The 24,452-nt window shown below is 41.0% G+C and overlaps 1 protein-coding gene across 2 annotated transcripts in view; it reads right to left on the bottom strand.

Annotated features, from left to right (window-relative positions):
- GART (phosphoribosylglycinamide formyltransferase, phosphoribosylglycinamide synthetase, phosphoribosylaminoimidazole synthetase) overlaps positions 1-24,452 on the bottom strand; it is a 25,014-nt gene extending 562 nt beyond the window's left edge. The window contains exons 1-21 of one of the 2 annotated variants that reach the window (XM_081907987.1): positions 24,349-24,452; positions 19,787-19,935; positions 17,671-17,766; positions 16,715-16,889; positions 16,440-16,551; positions 15,643-15,711; positions 14,061-14,186; positions 13,778-13,865; positions 13,373-13,458; positions 12,838-13,006; positions 11,096-11,327; positions 9,174-9,268; positions 8,346-8,455; positions 7,497-7,695; positions 5,668-5,919; positions 4,185-4,337; positions 3,140-3,343; positions 2,467-2,595; positions 1,481-1,611; positions 1,173-1,314; positions 573-688 (exon numbers count right to left, since the gene is read on the bottom strand). In XM_081907987.1, coding sequence (XP_081764113.1) covers positions 573-688; positions 1,173-1,314; positions 1,481-1,611; positions 2,467-2,595; positions 3,140-3,343; positions 4,185-4,337; positions 5,668-5,919; positions 7,497-7,695; positions 8,346-8,455; positions 9,174-9,268; positions 11,096-11,327; positions 12,838-13,006; positions 13,373-13,458; positions 13,778-13,865; positions 14,061-14,186; positions 15,643-15,711; positions 16,440-16,551; positions 16,715-16,889; positions 17,671-17,766; positions 19,787-19,931 — 2,829 coding nt within the window. In that variant the 5' untranslated portion in view covers positions 19,932-19,935; positions 24,349-24,452. Of the gene's footprint in view, positions 1-572; positions 689-1,172; positions 1,315-1,480; positions 1,612-2,466; positions 2,596-3,139; positions 3,344-4,184; positions 4,338-5,667; positions 5,920-7,496; positions 7,696-8,345; positions 8,456-9,173; positions 9,269-11,095; positions 11,328-12,837; positions 13,007-13,372; positions 13,459-13,777; positions 13,866-14,060; positions 14,187-15,642; positions 15,712-16,439; positions 16,552-16,714; positions 16,890-17,670; positions 17,767-19,786; positions 19,936-21,919; positions 22,783-24,348 lie in introns of those variants that run through there. The other variant, XM_081907986.1, reaches the window with a different exon arrangement.

Genomic DNA, 24,452 nt, shown 5'->3' with positions numbered 1-24,452 from the left:
ACATGGCCTTGGTTTGCTTTCATGACCTCTCATGGGACTCTTTCCCCTTTAAGAAATTATCTTCAGCACTACAAGCTATCTTGAAATTGGCTAATTCTGTACCACAAATATTTAGTCTGACTCCAGTCTGGTCTAGTTAGCTGTAGAAGAGAATTCAAGAGAAAACTGTAAAACCCACACCACTATGAAAACCAGGTAAAATATTATTACAGTTCACAATAATAAATTATTTCTAAATTGTGAAGTAAATGAACAGTCCAATGACTGTGCTCAACAGCTGCATAGATTCCTTAACTTAACCTTGACCTGGTCTGCAGCTGGCAGCAGTCAGGCTAGGCTGGGTTCAAAAAGATTCCCCAATTACGGAGCTGTAGTAGACTTCAGACTATGCTGAAGTGGGCAGGAGGTGCAGCAACTGTCTAATTAGTACATTTTGTGCTCAGATCACTGGCCAACCCTTTCACAGTCTGTGTAAATTAATCCCTCTGCATTCATTGTTGGCTGAGAAGCAATCTGACAATCAATTCAAACTAAGATTATTATTAACAGAGTAGCAAAAAAGGAGAACATACAGCAACAAAGTGCACAGTACAACCAGTGACTCTGACTCCAGCCTCCAGTACCAGTCTATGGGCATTTGCTCCTTTAAATGAAGGCAGCAAAGATGGGTGAATATTCAATATTTTTCCTAGAAGTAAAAAACAAAATTCATTTTTTTTAGTTCTCCTAGCATTACAATGCTTAAACAAGAAATTATTGAAATTATTGAAACAAAATATGTAAAACGAAGCAGGTTTTTTCTGCAACTTCCATCTTCTTGAATGAACTGGTAACAATTAGATATAGACTAGAAACTATAATGTCTGAATCAACATTATCAGACAAACGGCAGCCATCAACTGAGAATCTAAAACCAGCTGCATTTTGGAATCAGAAATAATGGGACAGCTATGATACAGCTGGTTCACTAATAACATAGGGAATATCAGTGTCCCTTTTTCATATCAATAATGATTATTTTAAAAATGTAGAGAAATCCCTCTCAATCTGTGGGAAACACTGTGCTGTTTTTAAACTAGGAAATTAGCAAAATCTATTAATTGAAAACAAAACTGTTGTCTAACGGCAAGGGCATTTCTAGTTCCAAGTGAAGTATATCCAGATGCATTTACCATTCCACTTTCTGACAAAAGGACCAGATAAGATCCGCATAAATCCTGCAAGGCAGACCAGCTCAACTGAGAACTCTTCAAGGACTTTATCAACTGCGCTGTCAAACTCTGTGCGACTGCTGTACAGCTTGTGGTCAATTACCTAAGAAAGGGTAAAGCATTGTGAGATTATGGGATACATTTATTTACCCTCAATCTTTAATGCTGAATATTTCAGAATATTTCAGAAATGCGGAACATTTTGAGCAGTCAGACACAGACACCTAACTGCTAAGTTACACATGCCAAACTGTTGAACATTTACTTACTTTTGTAGGAATGCCAGCTCTTTCAGCTTTTCTTAGCCCTTCTACACCAGCTTTGTTAGAAATGACAAGGACTATTTGTGCATAGCTAGTTGGCTTCTTTGTACTGGTTATTAAAGCTTCCAGATTTGTACCTGAAGGATCCAAGACAATCAAGTGAAAATATATTTAAGAGGGACTCAGATATTATGAAAACATTTTTAAAAGCAGCAAAATAGCAACTTGATTCAGTAAGTATAGAACCATCGCCAGGTTGGATGGCAAAATACACTTTTGCAGCACATTTCACACATTTAAATGTTAAATATTTTTTTCTTGAGGCACGAGTTTTTCATTATAAGTACATCCAAAGAAACCTGTGTAATTTGAAGGGGTTCTTCCTATTCCAACTGTATGCCACTCAAACTCTGAACAAGTGCCTTTTCTCTCATGGTTCTTTTCATTTCTGTTCCATGGTGCATATTTTTAAAAAAGAAAAAAACTGCAGAAATCCTGCCATTTAAACCTCCAGTATTCGGCTAGGTTTCTTTCAAATTAGAAGAGTTTTTGAAAGCAACATCTACCCCATAAAACCCTGACCCGATTTAACCCAGCCATTCTGGGCAGCTTCCAACAAATTAAAACACAGGAAGGCATCAAATATTACAAACATCCCTATACAGGGCTTCCTTCAGATGTCTTCTAAAAGTCATATTGTTGTTTATCTCTTTTACATCTGATGGGAGGGCATTCTACAGGGCGGGTGCCACTACTGAGAAGGCCCTCTGCCTGGTTTCCTGTAGCCTCACACACTGCCAGAAGGCCCTCAGAGCTGGATCTCAGTGTCCAGGCTGAATGATGGGGTGAAGACGCTCCTTCAGGTGTGCAAGGCCGAAGTTGTTTATAGTATGGTCTGACTAAACTACTTCAAATCAGTCTTCCAGAATACCCCAACCTATGGCCTCAAACATGGCATTCAATTCTCACAATGGAGAATGCAGGAGTCTCACCTGTTCCAGAGATTAGGACGCCGACCCTTGTTTTGCTTGGTTGGGTTTTGCTTGGTTGGCTGTGGAAGGACTCTATCCTATTTGCCTGTAAGGCTTGAAGTAAGTTATTGACTTCAACGTGGGCAGACCCTTCAATTAAAAAAAGAAACGTTAGCTGTAAATAAATAGAACTAAATAATTAGAAACAAAGGGAGCTGCCTTCTACTGGGTCAGACCATTTGGTCCACATAGCTCAGTAGTGTCTACACCAGGCGTCGGCAACCTAGGGCCCATGGGGGTCGTTGAGCCGCCCCCAAACCGAGCCACCCGCTTGGTGAGTCCCTGTGTGCTGCTCTAAACCAGCACGGCGCGGGGACTCGCTTTTGCAGTGCTAGAAATTACATCTGCCGAAAATCGCGGGTGGGCGCGCGCACACACACAGAGGGATCTTTGCTGGAGTGAACCACCTCCGGCAAGGTAAACCTTGCCAACTCCTGGTCTACACTGACTGGCAGCTGCTCTCCAGGGTTTCAGACTGGGGACATTCCCCTGGAGATGGCAGGGAATGAAGCTGGTACCTTCTGCATGCAAAACAGATGCAGTCCTAATTCAAGACTGATGCAGCACCATCACCCCATTAAAAATGAATACCCTCACAAGTCATCCCCACATAGATGAGGCTCTGCATAGTGACCTGATTGACGCCGAACAACTTTTCCAATCAGCCAGGCCTCTTCATGCCTCTGGATGTCCTTCAGAACCTGCCCAGCCAGCTCCTTCTGCACAACCAGGACAGAACCAATCCCACAATTAAATGTTCGAGCCATTTCTTCCTCCGACAGATTTCCCTCTTTCTGAAGCCAAGAAAAGATGTCGGGTATCTTCCAGCTTACGGCATCTGAAAATAACCAGAGTTGTATGGTAACACACTTTTTAAAAAAATCAGTCGACAAGCATTACAGAGAAATGAAGCTAACAATTCTGATTGAACTTAATAAACATAAAAGTGATAAGCCCAGTAATAGCAAAAGATCCAATGGTTATCACTGGCAATTGAAGGAAATGTATTTAACCAATCTAACCACCTATTTTAAAAATTATTATCTTTTTCAATTGATCCAAAATCTTTTCAAATCAACTAAGGCCACCTTCACACCATACATTTAAGGCATAATAATATCACTTTAAACAGGCCTGGCCTCTCACAAAGAATTCTGGGAGCTGTAGTTTGTTAAGAGTGCTGAGAGTTAGGAGACACCTATTCCCCTCACAGAGCTACAGTTCCCATAGTAGTTTAACAATCAATTGTTTTTCACAAGGAACTCTGGGAATCGTAGTGCTGTGAGGGGAATAGGTACTTCCTAACAACTCCCCCACCCTTAACAAACTACAGCTTCCAAAATTATTTGGGGGAAGCCATGACTTGTTTGAAGTGGCAACATAGTGGTTTAAATGTATGGTGTAAACTTAGGCTGAGTGCCCACAGAAAGCCACATAAAACTGGGATGAAAGGGAATGTCTAAATTTCATTCTACTCTTTATTAGTGAATGTGACAATCCATCCTTAAAAATATCTTCAATCAGTCAATTTTGAGATAAAATGTGGATTTCAATAAATGGGGGCAGGAGGAGAAGGGAGAAACCGAGTTAAAGGAAAATGGCATTGATAAAAATTAAGAAATATTATATCAAGCTTGCAAGTTTTGCCTAAGTGTTCACCATGACCAAGATGTTCTTACCTAGAACTACCCCAAAGGATTCTGGGAGTACACGTGGAATGTTCTCCAGCAGCCCTCCTCCAGTGATGTGGGCATAGGCCTTCACATAGCCTGATCGAAGAACTGGCAGGAGAATCTTGCTATAGATTTTAGTGGGCGTAAGCAGTTGTTCTCCTACAAACATAAGTCATTAACTGGTTATTATGCAAAAGCATGATAAAGCCCAAAAGCACACGCAGGATGAAATGCATCAAGGAGGCCTTATGAAGATATTGCTGTGGCCCTTCCTTACGTGTTTACTGCATGAAAGGGGCTCCATATTAATTGCATTGCATGGCTTCCGCAGTCCTGCACCTGGGATCCACGTTCAACATGGGGGTGTCTATAAGGGCTGGGGGGAAGGGGAGAAAGCCTACATGCATAGACCTCTACATGCATAGACTTCCACAGGAGCTGGAACTCAGCATGACTGGCACTCTGGCTTAAATTTTATTATTTCTATTTATTTCATAAAATGCACACACTGCTTGATTGTAAGCAAGCCCAAACCGGTTTTACATAGGATGCCTATGCACACAGGCATTCCCTCTGCAGATGTCTATGCCTAATCCATGGATGTTGGAGGCAGGACTGGGGGGGGGGGGACATAAGATTAGCATCGGAAGGCAGCTAACAAAGTGCAAATGTCACACAAGTAAAGTGGTACCTCAGGTTAAGTACTTAATTCGTTCTGGAGGTCCATACTTAACCTGAAACTGTTCTTAACCTGAAGCACCACTTTAGCTAATGGGGCCTCCCACTGCTGCCGCGCCGCTGGAGCACCATTTCTGTTCTCATCCTGAAGCAAAGTTCTTAACCTGAAGCACTATTTCTGGGTTAGCGGAGTCTGTAACCTGAAGCGTATGTAACCTGAAGCGTATGTAACCTGAGGTACCATTGTACGCCCAAAAATGGAAAGAGGTAAAAGTATTCCAACAGTTGCACGTACTCATTTTTCCTCACTAGTTGCCCTTTGATAGAAACCAGGGTCAGGAGCCTTTTCCAATGTGAGGGCCACATTCCCTCATGGACAGTGATCTGGGGGCCATATATCCCAGTGGCCAATGTGGCCAGAGGCAAAGAAGCAGATGGAGCATCAAGTGTGACTCTTTTGTCTTAAGTTACATCCAAGCCATGTGAAATTGAGAGGCTTCAATGCACCTCCCCACACCCAAGCAAGTTGGAGTCACTATCACAGCTTGAGGGCACATTCCAAAAGCATAGGAAAGAAAATAAAGAAATAAAAACACTCAGGGAGGGGCTAGGTCTGTGAGGGGGGTGGCCTGGAGAGAGTTCCAGGGGCCAAAAAGAGAAGAGTAGTCTGGAAAACCACCTTTGGCCCCGGGATCTGAGTCCCCCACCCTTTGATAAAAAGACCCAAAATGTCCTAATAACTGAAAATTGACCAAAGGTTGCTCCCCGTGACGTAGACAGAAGAGGAAAATGCTGCAATTACTGATCTTACCTAAGGTCTGGTTGCCAGAGCGGCCCACTGGAGGAGAGGAAAAATCTAAAGAGGACTTTTCGACAATCTTTCTCACAAGGCTGAACCCGTTACTGTGAACACCAGAGGAAGCTATTCCAATAATCGCATCTCCCTCGACAATTCTGTCTAGCTTGGGAAGCATCTGGTTTCGTTCCACAGCGCCAACGGCAAAGCCCCCCAGGTCATACTCTCCCGGTGGATACATGCCAGGCATTTCAGCCGTTTCTCCTCCTGAGGTGGCAATAGAAGACAGAGAAAGGGACTGTGAGTGTTAAAGCAAAACCACTGGCGACCATTATAGGAACTCTACTTCCCAGATTCTTACATACACTGAAGTACAGCAAGCACAGCCTGTCTTAGATGGGGTTTTTGTGGTTTTTTGCTTGTTGATTACATTTTATTGAATTTTCAATAAAATTTGGAAGTTGTGCATCCAAAGGAAGAAATGAAAAACAAGAACAAAATCATAGGTGCTTTTGGCACTCTTAAGGAATAGCACACAGAAAAACAGGAAACTGCCTTAAACAGAATCCTACCACAGATCTATCCTGCTCGATACTGCCCACACTGACTGCAAGCAACATTGCTAGGTTCTCAAGAGGAGTCCTTCCCAGCCCCAGCATCTGGAGATGCCATTGGACTAAATTTGGGACCTTCTGTGTGCAAGGCCGATATTCTGCCACTGAGCATGTTCCCTTCCCATGTTGTGGATCATGCCATGAAAAATGACTCGGTTTCTCAAATTCTGCCCATTTTAAAATGGAGAAATCAGTCCACAACATGTGAGAGGTATGTGTGTGTTACACGATTAAGTAAAGAACAAAGGATTTCAAAATGGAACAGCCAGAACAAGCAAAACAGCAGTTCTGATAAGTAAATAATCTAGGAAAAGGCCGTTATGAGAGTTTGCCTAAGTACAAAGTCACGGTGAGCCCACTCATGACGCAAGGAGAGGAGACTGTCTCAGGCAGCAGGATTCACAGGGGTAGCAGACATAGATCTTTATTTTCCCTGTTGTTCCTGATGTAGATCTTCACCCACCCCTTCTTTCCTGGTGGGGACGGGGTTGCCATTTTGTCATTTGACTCAGGTGCCAAAATGTCTGCACCAAGTTACACAACCAGGAGAATCACACAAGACAGTTCTTGCTGTTGTGCCACTTCAGACTGCTGATTGGGGCTGGTGGTGTGGGGGACAGATCATATGTTTGAACCTCACCCATTATATAAACGCTTCCTGCACACAGAAAACTAGCATGTTAGAGGGAAAGGACCGGGACTGAATCCAGCCTTCTTTAGAGGCAGATTTAGGGCAGTGTGACTGGTTTCCCTGCACTGGGCGCTGAGCTGAAAGGGGGCACCTTCCTACCTCCTTCCCAAAGCCTAGCTAGCACTTGCCCAGCTTTGTGAAGGACACAGAAGGGCTCTACAACCCTCAGAGAGTCTTGCACCTCCTTCCCAAAGCATGGCCCCTTGCTTAGCTGGCTTTGGGAAGGCAGCGCAAGGGCCGGGAGGGGGGGGGGAGAGCATGAATTTTGGCCTGGCACAAGGCGCCATATTCCAAGGCCTGCCTCTGCCTTCTACACTTCACCTCTTCAGAAGATTCCCCTTTTAAACTCCCCCCATTCATAAAACAGGGCACACTGTGATGACCCACTGCAAACTGAATGTGTAAACTGATTCTTGGATGCATAGCAGCCAGACACAGTATATGAATCAACCTTCTGCAACATTAAGGTTTGCTTTTAACTAAATGCAGGAACCTGAGAATTTTCTAATCACATACAAGGAATGAGTGATCATTCCTACCGAGGAGCGCACATCCTGCCAGTTTACAAGCTTCAGCTATTCCAGCGATGACTGCCTGAGCCGTCCCGACATCAAGTTTCCCACAGGCAAAATAGTCCAGGAAAAAGAGGGGCTCAGCTCCCTGAGCTAGGATATCATTGACACACATGGCAACCAAGTCTTGACCAATGGTGTCATGCTTATTGCATAGCTGGGCAATCTGTAATGAGAATTAGACAAATCACACCCGAGCTTGGCAAGACTTGGGAACATCAGAACAGCCCTCCTGGATCAGGCCACAGGCCCATCTAGTCCAGCCTCCTTGTTCCTATGCTGACCAACCAGATGCTTATATGCAATAGCACTTTCACCACTTCCGAGTCCCAGCCACTGGTATTGAACATAACTGAGATTTCATTTTTAATTGCCATGGAAGGTACATAGGTGACTATAATCAGAGGAGACCCCATGATACTTTTATGCAACTCCTATTTATATCAGCCAGGCTTGGGAAAGGGACATTGACGCTATATTGTGCTCTTGGACATTTTTTCTAAAGTATCCTGGAAAATTTGTTGGTTGCCAGGCCTCAGAAACTATGCCCTTCCATTTGCTCTCCTGTGAAGGACTGACATCCATTTCAGACACATATCTGAATGTGATGCAAATAAAGTTATTCACTGGGGGGGGGGGAGGAAAGAGGGTATTGTAGATGCCAAGGACTGAATCAGGGACCTTTTGCATGCTCTGCTGCCAAACTATGATCCCTTTGCATAGTAAACACTCAGTTACGAAGTAAAAATCCTGTTGTTGGCCTAAAACCTTCAAAAATCCATTAAACCTGCCCAGCCCACGCAACCTTCCCATTACCTTGAGCTTTGTTCCGACACCATCAGTTCCAGATACCAAAATTGGATCTTTATATCCAGCTGCTTTCAAGTCAAAGAGGCCAGCAAACCCTCCTAGGTCAGCATTGCAGCCTACCAAGCAGGAAGAAAAGGACTCATTCACCAAGGTCTTGGTCACATGGTGGAGGTGATTTAGAGGCGGCTATAGAATTATCTGTCCAACCACATCCCTGATTGGTTTTGCCCTTCTTCAGATCTGGAAGCAGCACCGCAGAGCAAACTTGGCAGGGAAAGGGGACAAAATATCTTCCCACCATGGATCTCCCTGGTGCCTAGATTATTCTGCAGCCAATCAATTGGAATTAATAGCAAAGGTGAGGGATGAGCCTCTCCCTCCTGCTCTCCTTTCTCCTACATTTAACTTGCTCCACAATATAATCCAATGCATTTTTACTCAGAATCAAGTCCCACTGTATTCAACTGGGAGAAAAGTTCACCTTGCTCTGTTAACCTCTGCTTTACAAAAAAATGTTAGGTGAGGGGTGGGTGGGATCCTGACGCTGCAGTCAGATAAAAGGTATCTATCCAATATGCTACAGATATGTCAAATGGAATGATTTTCCTTAAATATATTCTGCAAGTCCTAACTACAGCACAATTCCAGTATTCTGAAATCTCTGCACGATGGCTAAACTGCATGCCTCATCTGGAATTCTTAATGAAAAATGTAAAATACAAGAGTTGCATATACATTTTTACAAAATAGTAATGGGTATGGGTATAAAGAACTCAATTTTTCATGAACTTATTCAACAAATGTTTTAATTAGAATGTACAGATTTTATCTTACCTGGCCTAGATGTGGCCGCTGCTAAAGGTTTAATGTTCTGAACCAACGTGTTACCAGCTGCAATATCTACACCACTGTCTTTGTAAGTCAGGCCCCTAAAAGGGCAGAATAGCCAATAGTCAATTGATTCATACATACAATCCATCTAGAGCAGTATTTTCCAGTGTAAGGTGTAAGAATTCGCTGGGAATTTTTCCTGTGCCTTTAAGTATGAGTGAGAGTGTTTGCTCCAAAAGGCTTGATTTCAAAGGTCAGTAGCTAAGTGGCAGTCCTTATGATCCCTGTGCTCTTGGAATGAGTGGTCCCTCAGCTGGGATTAGTTCCCTGCCCATCCCTGCTCCATACTTTTCACATTCCCAGATGTGTATCACAGCAACTGCATGCTATTGAAGGAATAGGTCTACTCTGAAGTAAGCCCTACTGAATTACTGCCAGGTAAGTGGGAGTTAGGACTGCAGTCTTGGTTGACATGTGAGCCCAAGACTCCCAGGGTCAAGTCCAGTATCTGTTAAATGGATCATGCTGACTTTTGCAAACAACAATATATGTTTCAGGGGTTTCCAGGCTTAGCAGCAGTAAAAAGGGAACATGCCCTGGAAAATATATATTGCATATAGCTTGTAATATTTTTAAAGCTACACATCATCTTCATCAGCTAAGCCCAAATGTATTTTGAGCACACCATTTACTCTCCAGGCATAAACTCAGATGTGCTGGCTATCAACTCAAATTCACTATTGCTGTTCAGGCTTAGAATGTGCATGAATGAGTCCTCTTACATCTGGCCAAATATTGCCTTGTCTGCTTTGGGGGGGGGGGGGAATTCAACTCAATGGATAGAGCACACTACACAGATTCATATCATTTACCACTTCTAATCAAATACTACGCATTCCATAAAAACAAAGCTAGATACTGCACCATTCTTAGAAACTTTATTGCATACACAAAAAGACTAGTATTACAGTATACTAACACCTGATGCCATATGCTTTCATCTTTATACTAACAGTGTACTTCATTCATAGTAGAAGGCTATTTTATAAAAAGGTAGTACTTCTTCAACAGTTTATATTTTGTTGCACTGACAAAAACTTTTAGGTTAAAGGTTAGATCAATTCTACCAGTGAAGCTGCTTTAGTGCAAGATGACAACTGATGCAGTTATACTGGTAAAAATGTCTTTGCTTGATCTTTATAAGAATAGCCTCCAAGTGGCTGTGTCAGAAGATTTTCACACGCTAGGACAGGGCTGGGGGTGATGGGAGTTGTAGTCCAATAGTATTGGGGTAGTGGTGGTGCTCAGATTACCAACCTTGCTCTAAAGCCTAAGTGTACCAGCCACTTGCATCCTCAACTTTTATTTCCCTCAAAAATGGATTAATTCGTAGTAATATGAAGAGACGCCAGTGTAGTCACTCTTAAGCATTTTGGGAGTACCAACTTCATGTAGGTGCACGTTGCTGTTTCATTCTTCTCACCCACTAGTTTTTCACTTGTTAACAACAAATCTACACAACCTTACAAAGAATTCTGGGCAACGTAGTTCCAAGAGGAAATAATAAAAGGTCTCTCTGTGAGAGCCCTAATCTTCTCACAAAAAGGACAGATAAACTGGTTTAATATTGTGTCATGAATGTTGCATTAGTAGCCGTGAAAAAAGTAAGTGTAAGCTATTTTATGTTTTGCTCAACAGTGTTTTAAGTCTTCAGTAAAAGAAATACTTTTTCATTACCCATTAGTTGTTTTTGTGATAATACACAAGGATATCCATTAAGAATAGTTATATGAGGATATTGTATAATATATTGATACAAAATTTTACTGAAACATGGAATGATTATGTAGTGATTTGCATGGATTATGGATTATGTTTAAGACATATTCTTACTCTCGCCTTCTGATTTGGCCTCAGATAGGTACCTGGATTCTTTAAGGAAAGCTATAGCCCGATAACCAATATCCTTTCTATAAATGGCCCCTTTGAACTGGATGACTCCTACTCCTTTGTTGGCTTCTTCCAGTGCGGTGACAAGGTCCTTCTTGATAGCTGTCACAGTGAGGACTCTGCCGCCATTGGTCACCACTTTGCCATCTTTCATGGCTGTGCCTGCGTGGAACACCTGCAAACCCAGCTCTTTCGCCCGAGGAAATCCTATAAGTTGAGAATTTATTTTTTGTAAGTTTCCTCAAAACTTTTGCCATATATCTATTGAGTGCACAAGCAATTATAAATACACCTAACCAAATAAAAATGGCAGTGAACTCAACCCATTAATAAATAAAAAGTTGATGAAAAAGGACACATGTGGGCCATAACTGATCTGTCAGAAACCTCTACGGCAGAAGTGGCTTATATGTGGTTGTCGCTTATATGTGGAAGGTCTCATTAGAGACCTTCAGGAAGAATTTTAAAATATGGCTGAAAGATACTGTTCCCAACAACCCTGAAATCACTGGCTGAGAGAATGTTTTGAAACTGTTTTTAGAATACTTTAAAATATGTCTTTTTCATTGCTGATATCCCTGGGCTCCTTCAGGAGGAGGGGCAGAATATCTATTGAGATGATGATGATGGTACTATTAGCCATGTTGGCTGGAGTCCAATGACATCTAGAGAATCGTAAGTTAGGTACCCCTGTTCTATGAAATTACATCCCAACATTTGACACCGTACTGTGACTTGAGTACCAGGAAATAAATCAGTGCTAAAACAATTAAAAATAAAATAAAAAGCCATTGAAAACATTTATGGTAAAATAAAAACATGTAAAACGCATGGCTTTCTCTTGATATTGTAGGGTGAACAAAGGCTTCAGTTTACTTGCTGGCATTCACACACACACACACACACACACACACAGAGAGAGAGAGGACAGAGACAAAAGCACCCACCCACCCAAATACCTCCTCACTCCCTTCCACCTTATCTTCTTTCTTTGAGACATATGGTTTACTGCAGGGCTGGGCAAAAGCATATCTCCAGGTGGCCAGACTGTCTGTATTTTACAGCTGTTGCTGTTCCTTCTCGCCTTCTGATAAGGTGCCATTCCCTAAGGTGTCTATGGCCACCAAGACATCCATGTAAGTTACCAAGATGGCCACATGTTTTGCAAGGGGATACCAAGCAGAAAGGGCCCTAAAGCAACTGCTCTGAGGGGGCCGAGTTAGTGAGAAGCTTCTCTTCTTTTGGCAGCCTATAGATATGATGATTGAAAGTGGGAGTGCAAGGTCTCAAAGGCTGCAGCCCAACACCCTGGGGTAAACCTCTTTGACCTCAATGGGGCTACTTCAGAGTAGACATGTATGGGATTGCTCTGTAATGCTGCAGTCCCAAACACTTTGACTAGGGAATAAACCCCAATGAAATCAAAGGGATTCACTACTTACTTAAGTAAAAGGAGTTATCTATTACCTAAATATACAACCAGTGTCTGGCTATACTGTAACCAGTCTTTTCTTGCAGAAATTAAAGTTGCTCTTTGTATTATGAGACAAAGTGGAAACTATCGCTTTAGGAATCAAAAGCAGACACACAACTGGTTAAAACCAAAGCGTTCGTTATTTGAGATAGCCAGCCTGCAAGAGACTCACATAGTCTCTTGTCTATCACATGGAAGGATATAATGCTCTACATGTTTAGAACCTGGGTGTCAGTTTCCTACCTGTTATTTCCAAACCCTTAGGATAACTTCCTGGATAGCCTTCACTAGCCATGACTACAGTCACAGCTGCCCAGTCTTCTAACCATACAGGCATGTGGAAAGATAATTTTTGATCCATCGTTGCTTGTATAACCTCATAAAGGTCACTCTTAAGTAGCGGGAGAATTACCTACACAAATATAGACCAGAGTTAGGCACATCTTTCTGGTGTTACTTAAAAAAAAAAAAAGAAAACTAGAGAATTAACTCCCTATGAAATACCATGGAAGTGACAAAAAAGTTAAAGAAGCATTTCAATGTATATTACGGTATATTATGTATGACAGGTGCATAGTAACATTACTTTGCAGGAGTAATGCATTCTGAGGGATAACTGAATTAGTCCAGCATGATCCAATCTATAGAGGGGTTTGGGAAAGAAAAAAGGTTAAAGCTTGAACACATATCTGTTGAAAATTAAATCCCATTGAGTTGAACTGGGCTTTCTCCAAGGCAACTGGATGTACTGCAGCTCAAGATATACAGTGTCACTCACCTGACATTCCGGGTCACCAAATCTACAGTTGAACTCTAAGACTTTAGGTCCATCTTTGGTTATCATTAATCCAGCATACAGGACACCTAAAGGAAAAAGGCACAAGATATTGAGGACAAACACAACCGGTAAATTTTAAAAGAATGTTGCATTGTTTAAAGATTATGACTATTATTTCCACCATCTAGAGAAGTATGTGGAGCTTTGTCAGCAATTGTTTGCATTCACCGCAGTTGTCCACAATTGGTTGCATTTTTGGACTGCTGTCATTTAAAAAACAAAACACTGCTTTAACTCATGTAGCAGATGCTCAAAGTAGAACTACTGAAATGAATTGACTTCAATGGGTTTACTTTGCATATGGCTAATGATGGATATCACTCGTATAATGATACTCCCACTTACCAATGTAAGGAATGCCCTCTTTTCTCATACCATCAACTGTTTTCTGGAGAACAGAATTTCTGATTTTCAGAAGAAGTTCCTTGGACAGCTAATAAAATGTGACAAAAGTAGAGCTTTTAAGAATGCAGAGAATTTAACCAATTCTAGTAACAAGAATCTATTGTGTCATGCTTTTTTTAAACTCCTGGTGTCAAGAATCTGTTTTTCCTATTATTCAGCTCTGATGACAGGTGCTCTTTAGTAATAAGCTCTGCCAAAGAAGCACTGTAAACATGCATTTTACCTGAGGTGCTGGGGAATATGCACCCATGCCGCCTGTGTTTGGCCCCTGATCTCCATCCATTAAGCGTTTGTGATCCTGGGCAGGTGGCATCGGGGCAACAGTGACACCATCTGTAAAGCATAAACACTGCAAGAAAAACAAGGTAAACCATGGATGATTTATAACTATGCCAGGTAATAATAGAAATTAACTCAGTGTCCAGCTTTACAAAGATGATTATTAATAAGTTGCTAATTACAAGTAGTGCCCTCCGAATGATGGGAGACAGTCCAAGGTGTAGGTAGGCAGCCATGTTGGTCTGTTGCAGTCGAAATAAATTGAAAAACTAAGTTTGTTCTGGGTATAAGCTTTTGTGTGCAGGTATCTGAAGAAGTGTGCATCCACATGAAAGCTTATACCCAGAACAAACTTAGTTGGTCTTTAAGGTGCTACTGGACAATTTTTTTAATTTAGTCCAAGGTATTTTACTTTTACTCAGTTGGCATTTCTCTAAACAATATACAATGGTACAATACTTTAAGTTCATTTGCATTCGTTTAAAGAAAAGCAATATTTGAAAATGGAGATCTCTTATACAAATTAGGAGCCAGGCAAATTATGTAAATGTTAATATAATTCACAATATTTTACTGAAGATGCTTGGTGAAATCCAACAATTGTCATACTTGGAGCAGACCCCTTGAAATCAATGAACTGAAGTAATTTGCTCTAATCTGATCTAGCAGGATGCCACCCATCATTTCTGGAAAACAGAAGTATTAAATTCCTTTCTAACAATTAAACATAAATTCCATGCTTTATGGGTGGCCTCAGGAGTGGGAGTTTTGTACTATTAATATGCTGCTGCTGGTGTTGTTGTTTTTTTGGCACAGGGCTCCCCCCCCCCGAAAATTCCATATTTGATTTGCAATGGAGTTCTTACTCTTATGACTGATCAATAATATCTAGCAAGAGCCAGGGATCAATATTTAGGATCACTCAAAAGGAAGCCAATTTGAAAGCATGGAGACAGATTCAACTGAACATTATCACTAGTAGATGCTAATACGTTGAGTCCCGCTAGTGTAACTGGGTCGTTCTGACCTCTTCTTCTCCCCACACGCCCTCCCAAATCAGCTCTGAGGAGTCGGTACAGTACATGTTGGGAGGAGAGGGGAGATTGTTCTGTGTGGAAAGCATAAATGCTTGCACTGATGGAACAACTGTAACATTGCAAGGTCAAGTTCCACTCAGCAATGCAGTATTTTGATTACATAAATAGAATATTTTTTGTTTTGGCAACTCACATAGGTAGAGCTCAAAACAGTACCACCATAGTCTATCTCAGTAAGTAGCTTTTACGTCCTTAAGTAGTAAGGACTTGTACTTAATATACAGAATGGGCATTACCTGGCCAAAGTTAAGAACATTTGCTGAAAACAGTAAGTGATAAACGTGATTAACCAACTGGACTTGCTTTATGCGTTGCATGATGGACATCAGGTGGGATCCAACAGAGCTGCTCCATGAATGGGAAGGAATTTCAGTGAATGGAAGAAAAGTTGTGTCAGAAAGGCTGCCAGACATTATAGGATATACTTACAGAGACCTCTTCTCCATCAAGAAGCTCCTCAACAACAACCGTTTCTCCCGCTGTTCCAAAGGTTTTATCCTGCATGAAAGGTATACATACATATCTATGAAAAGTATACATACATATCTGAACACAGGCTTTCCTTTGTAATAGTATTCTAACAAATAGAATCTGCCTGATCCAGCAGAGAAGAAAGAACAAATGCTTTGAAATGTGTTCTCAATCTTCTTCTTCAGAAACCCAGCAATATACCAGAGACTGTCTTCTTTCCTTCTCAAACTGTTTTTATTTTAAGATATCACACATTTCAAGTTCCATGGAAGAACTCGCTCAGATGAAAGCAAAAGAATAGCCACCCCCTTAAACCATGGATAGAGAACTTGTGGCCCTACACATGCTGTTGGACTCCAACTCCCATCAGCCTCTGTAATCATGGCCAATGGTCAGGGATGATGGGAGTTGTAATCCAGCAACAACTGTAGCTCACAGGCTCCTTACCTTTGCCTTAAATGATAGTGCTTCACATCCTTAATAGCACAGTTCATGCTTACTCAATAGTAGGTCTCTCTGCATTTGTTGGGGCTTACTCCTAAGTAAGCATACATAGGATTGCAGTCTAAGTGGCACTGCAATTCTAAACATGTCTCAGAAGCAAGTCCAGTGCATTCAGTGAAAGTTACTCTCCACTAAGTGCATTGAGGAGTGCAGCCTCAGTCCTGGTTTGGCCCAATACTAGGCTCCCAGGAAACAATTTTAGGTGTAATCTTAATGATTAAATTGTTTTTATTAATACATTCCCAACTTACTTGCATTATTTCATGGACAGCTTTGCACGCATCTTCTTTATTAGAGGCCACAATCACACCTTTTCCGGCCGCCAGACCACTTGCCTTTACAACTAGGGCAGGGAAAGCCGCACTTAACGGGGGGCGTGGGGGGGGGAGAGGAAAGCAAGCAAGTAAGTAAGTAAGTAAGTAAGAGGAATTTCATTCAGGTTTCAAGCTCTATACACATTCTCAAAAGCAGGGAAGGTGCAACAAAAATGGACAAAGAATTATCCACGTGCTGAAAGATGCTGTACCTGGTAATAAAGGCACACGCTTCTTTTGCATTAGTGAAAGCTTTCCATCTTGCAGTTGGGATGTCATGACGATCCAAAAAGGCTTTGGAAAAGCTCTTGCTGGACTCTAGTTGAGCTGCCTTTGCAGTAGGACCAAAACATCTAACGCCAGCAGCTGTCAAGTCATCAACAATTCCTAGCAGCAGAAATAATCCAAAGTGTTATGGGTTTTATGAAAAGAGTTAATTGAAACACAATCATGGATCTAACACTGTACTCTGAGTACACCATCCACACAGAGGAAGGTCTTCACAGCCTTGGGGAAACCTCAAAGGTAGCAGAGGTACCAAATACTGCCCCCCTTTATAGAAAAAGCCCTAAGGGGGCAGTCACCATCCTCTGCTCAGAAGCAACAAACTCTGAGCAGGCACAGTGGCTGTGGAATATTAGCTGCCTTTTGCATAAGAGGGAATAAAACGGAATGGATTGTCATGGAAGATGCAAAAGCACTTCACACGGCAACATTCTGTTCATGTTTTACTTGTAAGCCCTTATTTAAAACAACTGGGATGAGATTACAAAAATGGTGTCCAGCTATAAATGTTGGCAGAAGTAGCAGCTAGAGAAATTTGAGGCCATAGTAACCAAATCAATTTCTTGGCTATCATCTAGAGTAGCTATTTCAAAAGCTGAAGCTGACAGACAACAAGCAAAGAACTGTTTGAGGCAAACACTGTGACCAAAACAGAGTCACTCCAGATCTCTGAGCTGTTAGCCAACCACAAAGGCCAAAAAGTACTTTTCCACTTTAATGTCTGCTCCCTTCATTACCATGTCCTGGTAGAAGAGATGCCCTATACCGCATGTATGTTAGCATACTTGTGTGTTTTTATACACTCAGATTGGCATATAGAAGTCATAAATTAGTAGATTAAACAGGAGGCAGGAATTTGCAGAATAAGTTCTTTTAGACATACCGGCAGCAAGAGGGACTTCTGGACCAACCACCACAAGTCCAATCTTCTGGTCTTTACAGTATTTGGCAAGAGCAGCGTGATCACTGACTGAGATAACTATCAACGGACAAAAAAATTAGATAGGTTGCAATTAGCTGTGGTTTTTATTTACTGCTTACATTTGTTTCTTGCCCTTCCGCATGGCTCAGAGAGGCCCTTAACCTTCAAAGCATCCCACTGAGGTGTGTTAGGCTGAGAGACAGTGATATGGTCCAAGGTCACAGAGTGAGCTTCGGAGCTGAGCAGGGGTTCAAACCTAACAGCTCCATTATGCAATCTTCCATTTGCAAATATTAATGGTTCAAGTCGCATTGTACACAGAAAGCCACATGTCTAAACTGGAAATTATGAGTTCTAGGTCACTGACTGCAGTTAATATTAAGTCCTGGTGTTACATTAATTCCGGGACAATACTTGGGGAGACTTTTCTGTGAGTAAAGATGGCAAACTTGCCCTACTTTTTGTAAGGAGATTTTTGAGAGTAATTTTCATTTTGATAAGCAGCACCAGACAGGCACACACAAACACCAATATCTGCCAGCAAGGGAAAGAAAACCAGGTAGCACCCCCCCACACACACAGTAAAGAAAATGTTACTCTCTGACTTTTATCAAGAATAAATAAATCCAAAGTCTGAAGTGAACTGGGTCATGTGAACCAATTGGCCAGGAGAATTCCTACCCCCTCGTTCCACATGACAAGCATTGGGCAGTTTCAAGGGGTGTTACAGAGGCAGAAACTGCTCATCCCTTGACAAACATGAAGCAATATATTTTAATTGGCCAAGCGTATTTAACCTGTAGCCTTCTTTCCTTCTGTGATGTGATTCCTGATATGGATTTGACAACTCTTAAATAGCAGAGGGGGTGGGTGCTGATAAAGGTGCTGTGTAGCATTTTACGATAGCTTGAGAACAGGCCTTCTCTGCAGTGGCTCCCCATTTTGTGGAACGTTCTCCCCAGGGAGGCTTGCCTAGTGTCTTCATTACATATCTTGAGGCGCCGGGTGAAAATGTTTCTCTATAACCAGATCTTTGGTGGATTAAACATTCTAAGACCTTTTTAATGTGTTGGGGGTAGATTACTGATCTGTTTGTTATTGATGAAGGTTGGGTATAGAATAAATTTTCACTTTGGTTAATGCTGAATGAACATTTGGAAAAACCGCCCTTGAGTGACTTCCCCCATTTCTAAAAGAATCATACCAACAGATTAAGAATGCTTTTTTGTCTTCTAGGATTTAATTATTCCACAAAGGTGAAATGTAGAATATAGTTTGTGGTCAAAGGAGACCTCAAAGGAGGTCTGGGCTTTATGGAAATTTGAGTGTATAGAAATGCCTCCAGGGACCAAACATTACCACTTCCTTTTCCCACAACTAATCTGCTATCTCTTCTGCTTCAGATTTAAAAGGCAGATCATAGCAAAAATGTCATGCAAACAGATCATGCGCTTTTAAGCATTACATCATCAGGAGAAAGGTTTTCTTTTTAAAAAATTATTTTAAGAAGCTGTTTTTCTAATATATAGAGGCAGACAGACAGACAGACAGACAGACACACTGTTTACATTTCTGCATCTTCTATTTTCATTGGGGAAAACAACAGGAAAAACGTAACACTTATATAAATGAAAATACAGTAATCTTGACCATAACATTGGTACTGTCCTGTGAAAGACAAGGTTTTTGGGAGAGGAAATCAACATTAATTGAATGAGCACAGAGACAAAGATTTTTGTTTCATGCTCTACATCCGAACGGACCACATGAGTGCCACGTGAATGCCCAAGGCATCTCTTTCAGTCTTCATGAAAAAGATAGATAAATAGAGCATATTGGTCTTTATATGATGCAGCAACCCTTCTTTTCAACGAAGGGGGAAATGGCATCTCAGAGACTCAGAGTTTCTGGCACAGAACACAGTAATTGATGCCAGCCATTTTAATTTTTGCTTCTTCTAATAAACTCACAAAGTGTCTGAAAGATGAAAACGGCCACAATTTATCAGTGGGAGCTACTGAAAGATTAATGTCGTGGAGCGAAGCATTTCAACTCACTCTACATTTTCTTTAATTACCTGCGTTAGAGATTTTTCCATCCTTAGCTGTACCAGCATTTCCAGGTGCGACCAGTACCTGTTTCACATGTGGAGACTGTGCCAGTTTCCAAGCCAGAGCATGTTCTCTACCTCCGCTGCCAATCACAAGGACGTGCTCAGCCATCAGTCTGTGCAGAAAGAAGCAGGACACGCAAAATATTGAGTGCTGTACTGAGCAACAGCTGTAGTAGCATAATGTGCCATTTTGCTTTCCATATCACACTGGCGTTTGCAGCATAAAGTATACAGTGGTACCTCGGGTTAAGTACTTAATTCGTTATGGAGGTCCGTTCTTGAAACTATTCTTAACCTGAAGCACCACTTTAGCCAATGGGGCCTCCTGCTGCCGCTGGAGCACGATTTCTGTTCTCATCCTGAAGCAAAGTTCTTAACCTGAAGCACTATTTCTGGGTCAGCAGAGTCTGTAACCTGAAGCGTATGGAACCTGAAGTGTATGTAACCTGAAGCGATCTATTTTCGACTGAACCATAACAGAGGATTTTCTTTATACATACCACACTAACTTTAAAAATATTTGAAAATGCAAAAAATAACAAACGGTTGGTTGACTGAGATTATTTTTGCTGCTGAAATGTGCAATATAGATTATACATTTTTAAATGCAGTTAATTGGCTGCCTTTCCTATGAAAACCTTTGTATAGCTCCTGAGGGAATAGGTTCCGAACTAGTGAAGAATTTCACTTAAACAAGGAGTCCCCCTGTTGCAATTTTTGCAAACATGGCATTTACCCTTCCCTACCCCCCTCCAGTATAATCGTCAAGAGCGGCTGGTCATTAACCCCACTCTAGTCAATGTGTACAGTTCCTCCCAACGTCAGGCACAGATAAAAAGCAAACCCTGCCAAACACATCTTTCTGGGTATGCAGAGACGCAATCCATTTGGAGAAGGGGGAAAATAAGATCTGTTATGCTCCTTTCTAAACTCAATCCACTTTGCATAGTAGCACTATGTATGCATATATCCCACTTCCAAGTCAATGACTTCCCAACTTGTCACAACTACAGTTGGCCAGAAAATAGGATGAAAGAGGCTACAGATTTGCATAATAGTAGCAGGTGCTAATCTATTTGTATATTAAATTTGTATAACGATTTTAGAATAATGACTATAATAGAAAAATAAATGAGTGGTATTCAACTCAGAGCAGATCTACTGAAATGAGTGGACCTAACTTAGTGATGTTCATTAATTTCAGTGGGGGCAATCTGAGTAAAATTTAGCTGAATACCATCATAATAAGATAAAACGTGCCCTATTTATTCATTCATTTCATAAAAATTATATACTTCTTGATTGTACAAAAACCTCAGAGTAGCTTATAAAAAAATTAAATAATAAAATTATCAATTTAAAAATAACTATGCATACAGAAAGTCATCAGCTGCCTCCACAGTAATTCAATCACAAATCTGCAAGAGTAGAATATGGTGTATTGAGGTTCTTTCAGGATTTAATACACCTATCAAGACTCATGTGTAGATGTGCATACTTTCTCAGGAAGCAGACACAGAACAGGTTGTTACAGATCTTTGCAGAGGTTGCTTTGAGCATAAAAATGGTAATTATGGTTAAGTAAACTAGGAAAATACAACGAAGCAATGCTTTATTTAGCAATCATTGGCATTTTAGCAATAAATGCAATATACAACTCAATTTTGCTCATCTCCCTTACAGTGCTCCAGTACTTGTCAAATAACTAAATTGTCCTTTAAATGTTTTAGTAACTAAATGTTACTAGTAAATGTTTTAGTAACTAAAACATTTAATATGTAGTGAAAAATATATACTTTCGTATGATAAATAATTCAATTGATGACTGATTTATCATGCCTGAAGAGCAAGTTAAGAAAAATCAACACAAAATAATATGCACTAAATCTTCAAGCCCAAACATTTACATTTGGTAGCAAATCCAAGAGACTTCTGATGAAAACACCTCCTGGTATTCATGCTTAGCACTGCAGTAAATCAATGGGATTTACTTTCAAGTAAGTGCATTAAGGACTAATATAATAGAGATGGACTGGTTTTACATAAGTCATTCTCACTAGAACTGGAGGCTTACACTATGATACACAATGTACTTACTGTGATCTTGACAGGAGCAATCTGGAAAGAGCGGGTTTCCAATAGCCATGCAATAAAGAAAGAAAGAAGCAGCCGCCTCTGGCTATATGCCTATCAAAACCCCACTAATGAGTGACCAATGAAGAGGAGACATCAGCTTAGCGTAAAGAGGGTGGTTACAACATTTTCCAGGGTAGATAAGATCTTGCTCTTTTTAAAAGAAATCTAAATTTTAAAACTGCATTGCCTCACAATTTCACAAAGACTGGGATCAAAGAGCCATGCATCTAGGTCCAAAATTCCCAAGGGGCATTTGACTTCTCAAAGAACAGTGCCCCACAAGCCACTTGCCAGTCCATTTTTAAAACGTTCAAAAGTAACAATAGACCCCCTCAAAATTCTCAAATAAACAATCCCAAATTTGGGCACACTGAAAGCAACTCTTTGGATCTTGGCCATATTTTATGAGCTATCTCTATTGGAAATTAATATGCACAATATTACTCCAAACCTCCATCCTATCCTCAATGAAACTAGCCTCCTATGTAACACGGTACAGCTGGGGTGATGATATAGAAAGAGATCTATTCAAAATGGGTTATAACCATGCTTGGATCTCTGTGCACAGAACACTTTCTGAAGTCTAACTTGGTTACGAACTTAATTTGTTCCGGAGGTCTCTTCTTAACCCAAAACCGTTCTTAACCTGAGGCGCTCTTTCGCTAATGGGGCCTCCTGCTGCCGCGCAATTTCCGTTCTCATCCTGGGGCAAAGTTTGTAACCCAAGGTACTACTTCCGGGTTAGTGGATTTTGTAACCCGAAGCGTTTGTAACCTGAGGTGTTTGTAACCCGAGGTACCACTGTTGCAAATGAAACAATAACCCAGTATACTTTTGGTACAGGAAGCATTCCTAACACAAGCTACTTTTGTATCTTAAGGAGAAAAACAGAAAGATGTGGAAGCTCAGATATCTGCCTTCAATTTTTTTTAAAAAAATCATTGAAATATGTTACAATTCAGAGCTCTGAAACTGCACTAGAAAATGACATGGTGTTATGTGCTGTTTGTGGGAGGGAATGGAAGGGGGAAATATAATCTACATCAATAACATTTTAAGTTTGAAGTCAAAGTCTTTGCAACCCTCTAGGCAACAATTCATTTTGACATGAATTGGCCATTACTAGGCAAACAGAATAATTACCCTATGCTGAGAAGGACACACTAAACATAAAAAAGATGTTTATAAAGATGTTAAACAACAACAGAACAGAAACATGCGGCACCCTCCTTTTCACTTTTTTTCAGGATGACAAGGGACAGTTAGTGAGCAACTCTTTGTCAACCAGGCTACAAATCCACCTAACAGTTAGGTGGTCCAGTTCACATTTTATCAGCTTTTCTGCAAACTGACTGTTTAATTATCTGTTCTAGGACCTTTCCTGGTATGATGACAAGGTGACCAGTTGGTAGTAACCTGGGTCTCCCCCCACTTTTGAAGATAGGGGCAACATTTGCCCACCTCCAGTTCATAGGGACCTCACCAATTCTCCAATAATTCGCAAAGATTATAGTCAGAGGCTCTGAGATTGTATCACCAATCCCCATTACTACTCTTGGGTAGAAATCAGGCCCTGGATATCTGAATTCATTTAAAGTAGCTAGGTGTTCTCTTACTAGCTCTTTTCCTGTCTTGGGCTGCAACTCTCCCTCCTTGCATCATTTATTTTGTCAACACCAAGTTCAGCACTGCTTTCCTTTTAGGTGATCTCAAACACTCAGTTCCACCCCATATTAAAAAAAAAGCTTCCAAGGCATTGAACACCCATAACATGGTACCTAGGAATTAAGTTAAACTTTATTTATGCTGGTCGCATTGCTTATGATTAAGCAATACCGCTTTAATGTGAAAGGAAAGATGGGAAGCTCACCCCCAATGTAAATGTTTCTCCATTCTTGTGGAAAACGAATGGGATCAGTTGTCTTTAGAGAACAGACAATTCATGCATTCCAACAAACACCCATGAAACTTTAAAAGAAAGTTGCACCGTAAAGTTGTAGCACCCATTGATCTTAAATCAACAACATTCATTTTAAAAGTATGCGAAACTATATTCATACAAATTATAACATTTTGGAGGGATGCCACTACCACTGGCATCTTGCTTACTTTAAAAATGCCTGTATCAAACTGAAATGGAAGCAACCCGTGAGAAACGCAAAAGATATTTGGCATTCCAAACGCGGGTTTTGTAAGAAGTGTAAGGAAGCCATGTAAAACCTCAGAAGCAAAGCAAAGCAAAACACGTGGTCACGAAAATCTGAAAAAGAAACTTCTCTCCCTGCAAAGTAAGGGCAACAGTTTTGTTACGCACTGTAAAGAAGCACATAACACAGCCATGTATTTTTATCGATGTCCACCCTCCACCCCCAGCGAAAGCAAAAACTTACTTTTCGGGTAGCTTTTAAAAAATGGGCAGTTTCCCGGACCATACGGCAAAAACTACATTTCCCAGAATGCTTCAAATGTAGCAATCTTTAACCCTCTGCGGGGA

The sequence above is a fragment of the Podarcis melisellensis genome, assembly GCF_964234715.1.
Source record: "Podarcis melisellensis genome assembly, chromosome: 4".
NCBI lineage: Eukaryota > Metazoa > Chordata > Lepidosauria > Squamata > Lacertidae > Podarcis > Podarcis melisellensis.
Note: the sequence above shows the minus strand (reverse complement) of the source record. Positions and strands in the feature narration are given on the sequence as shown.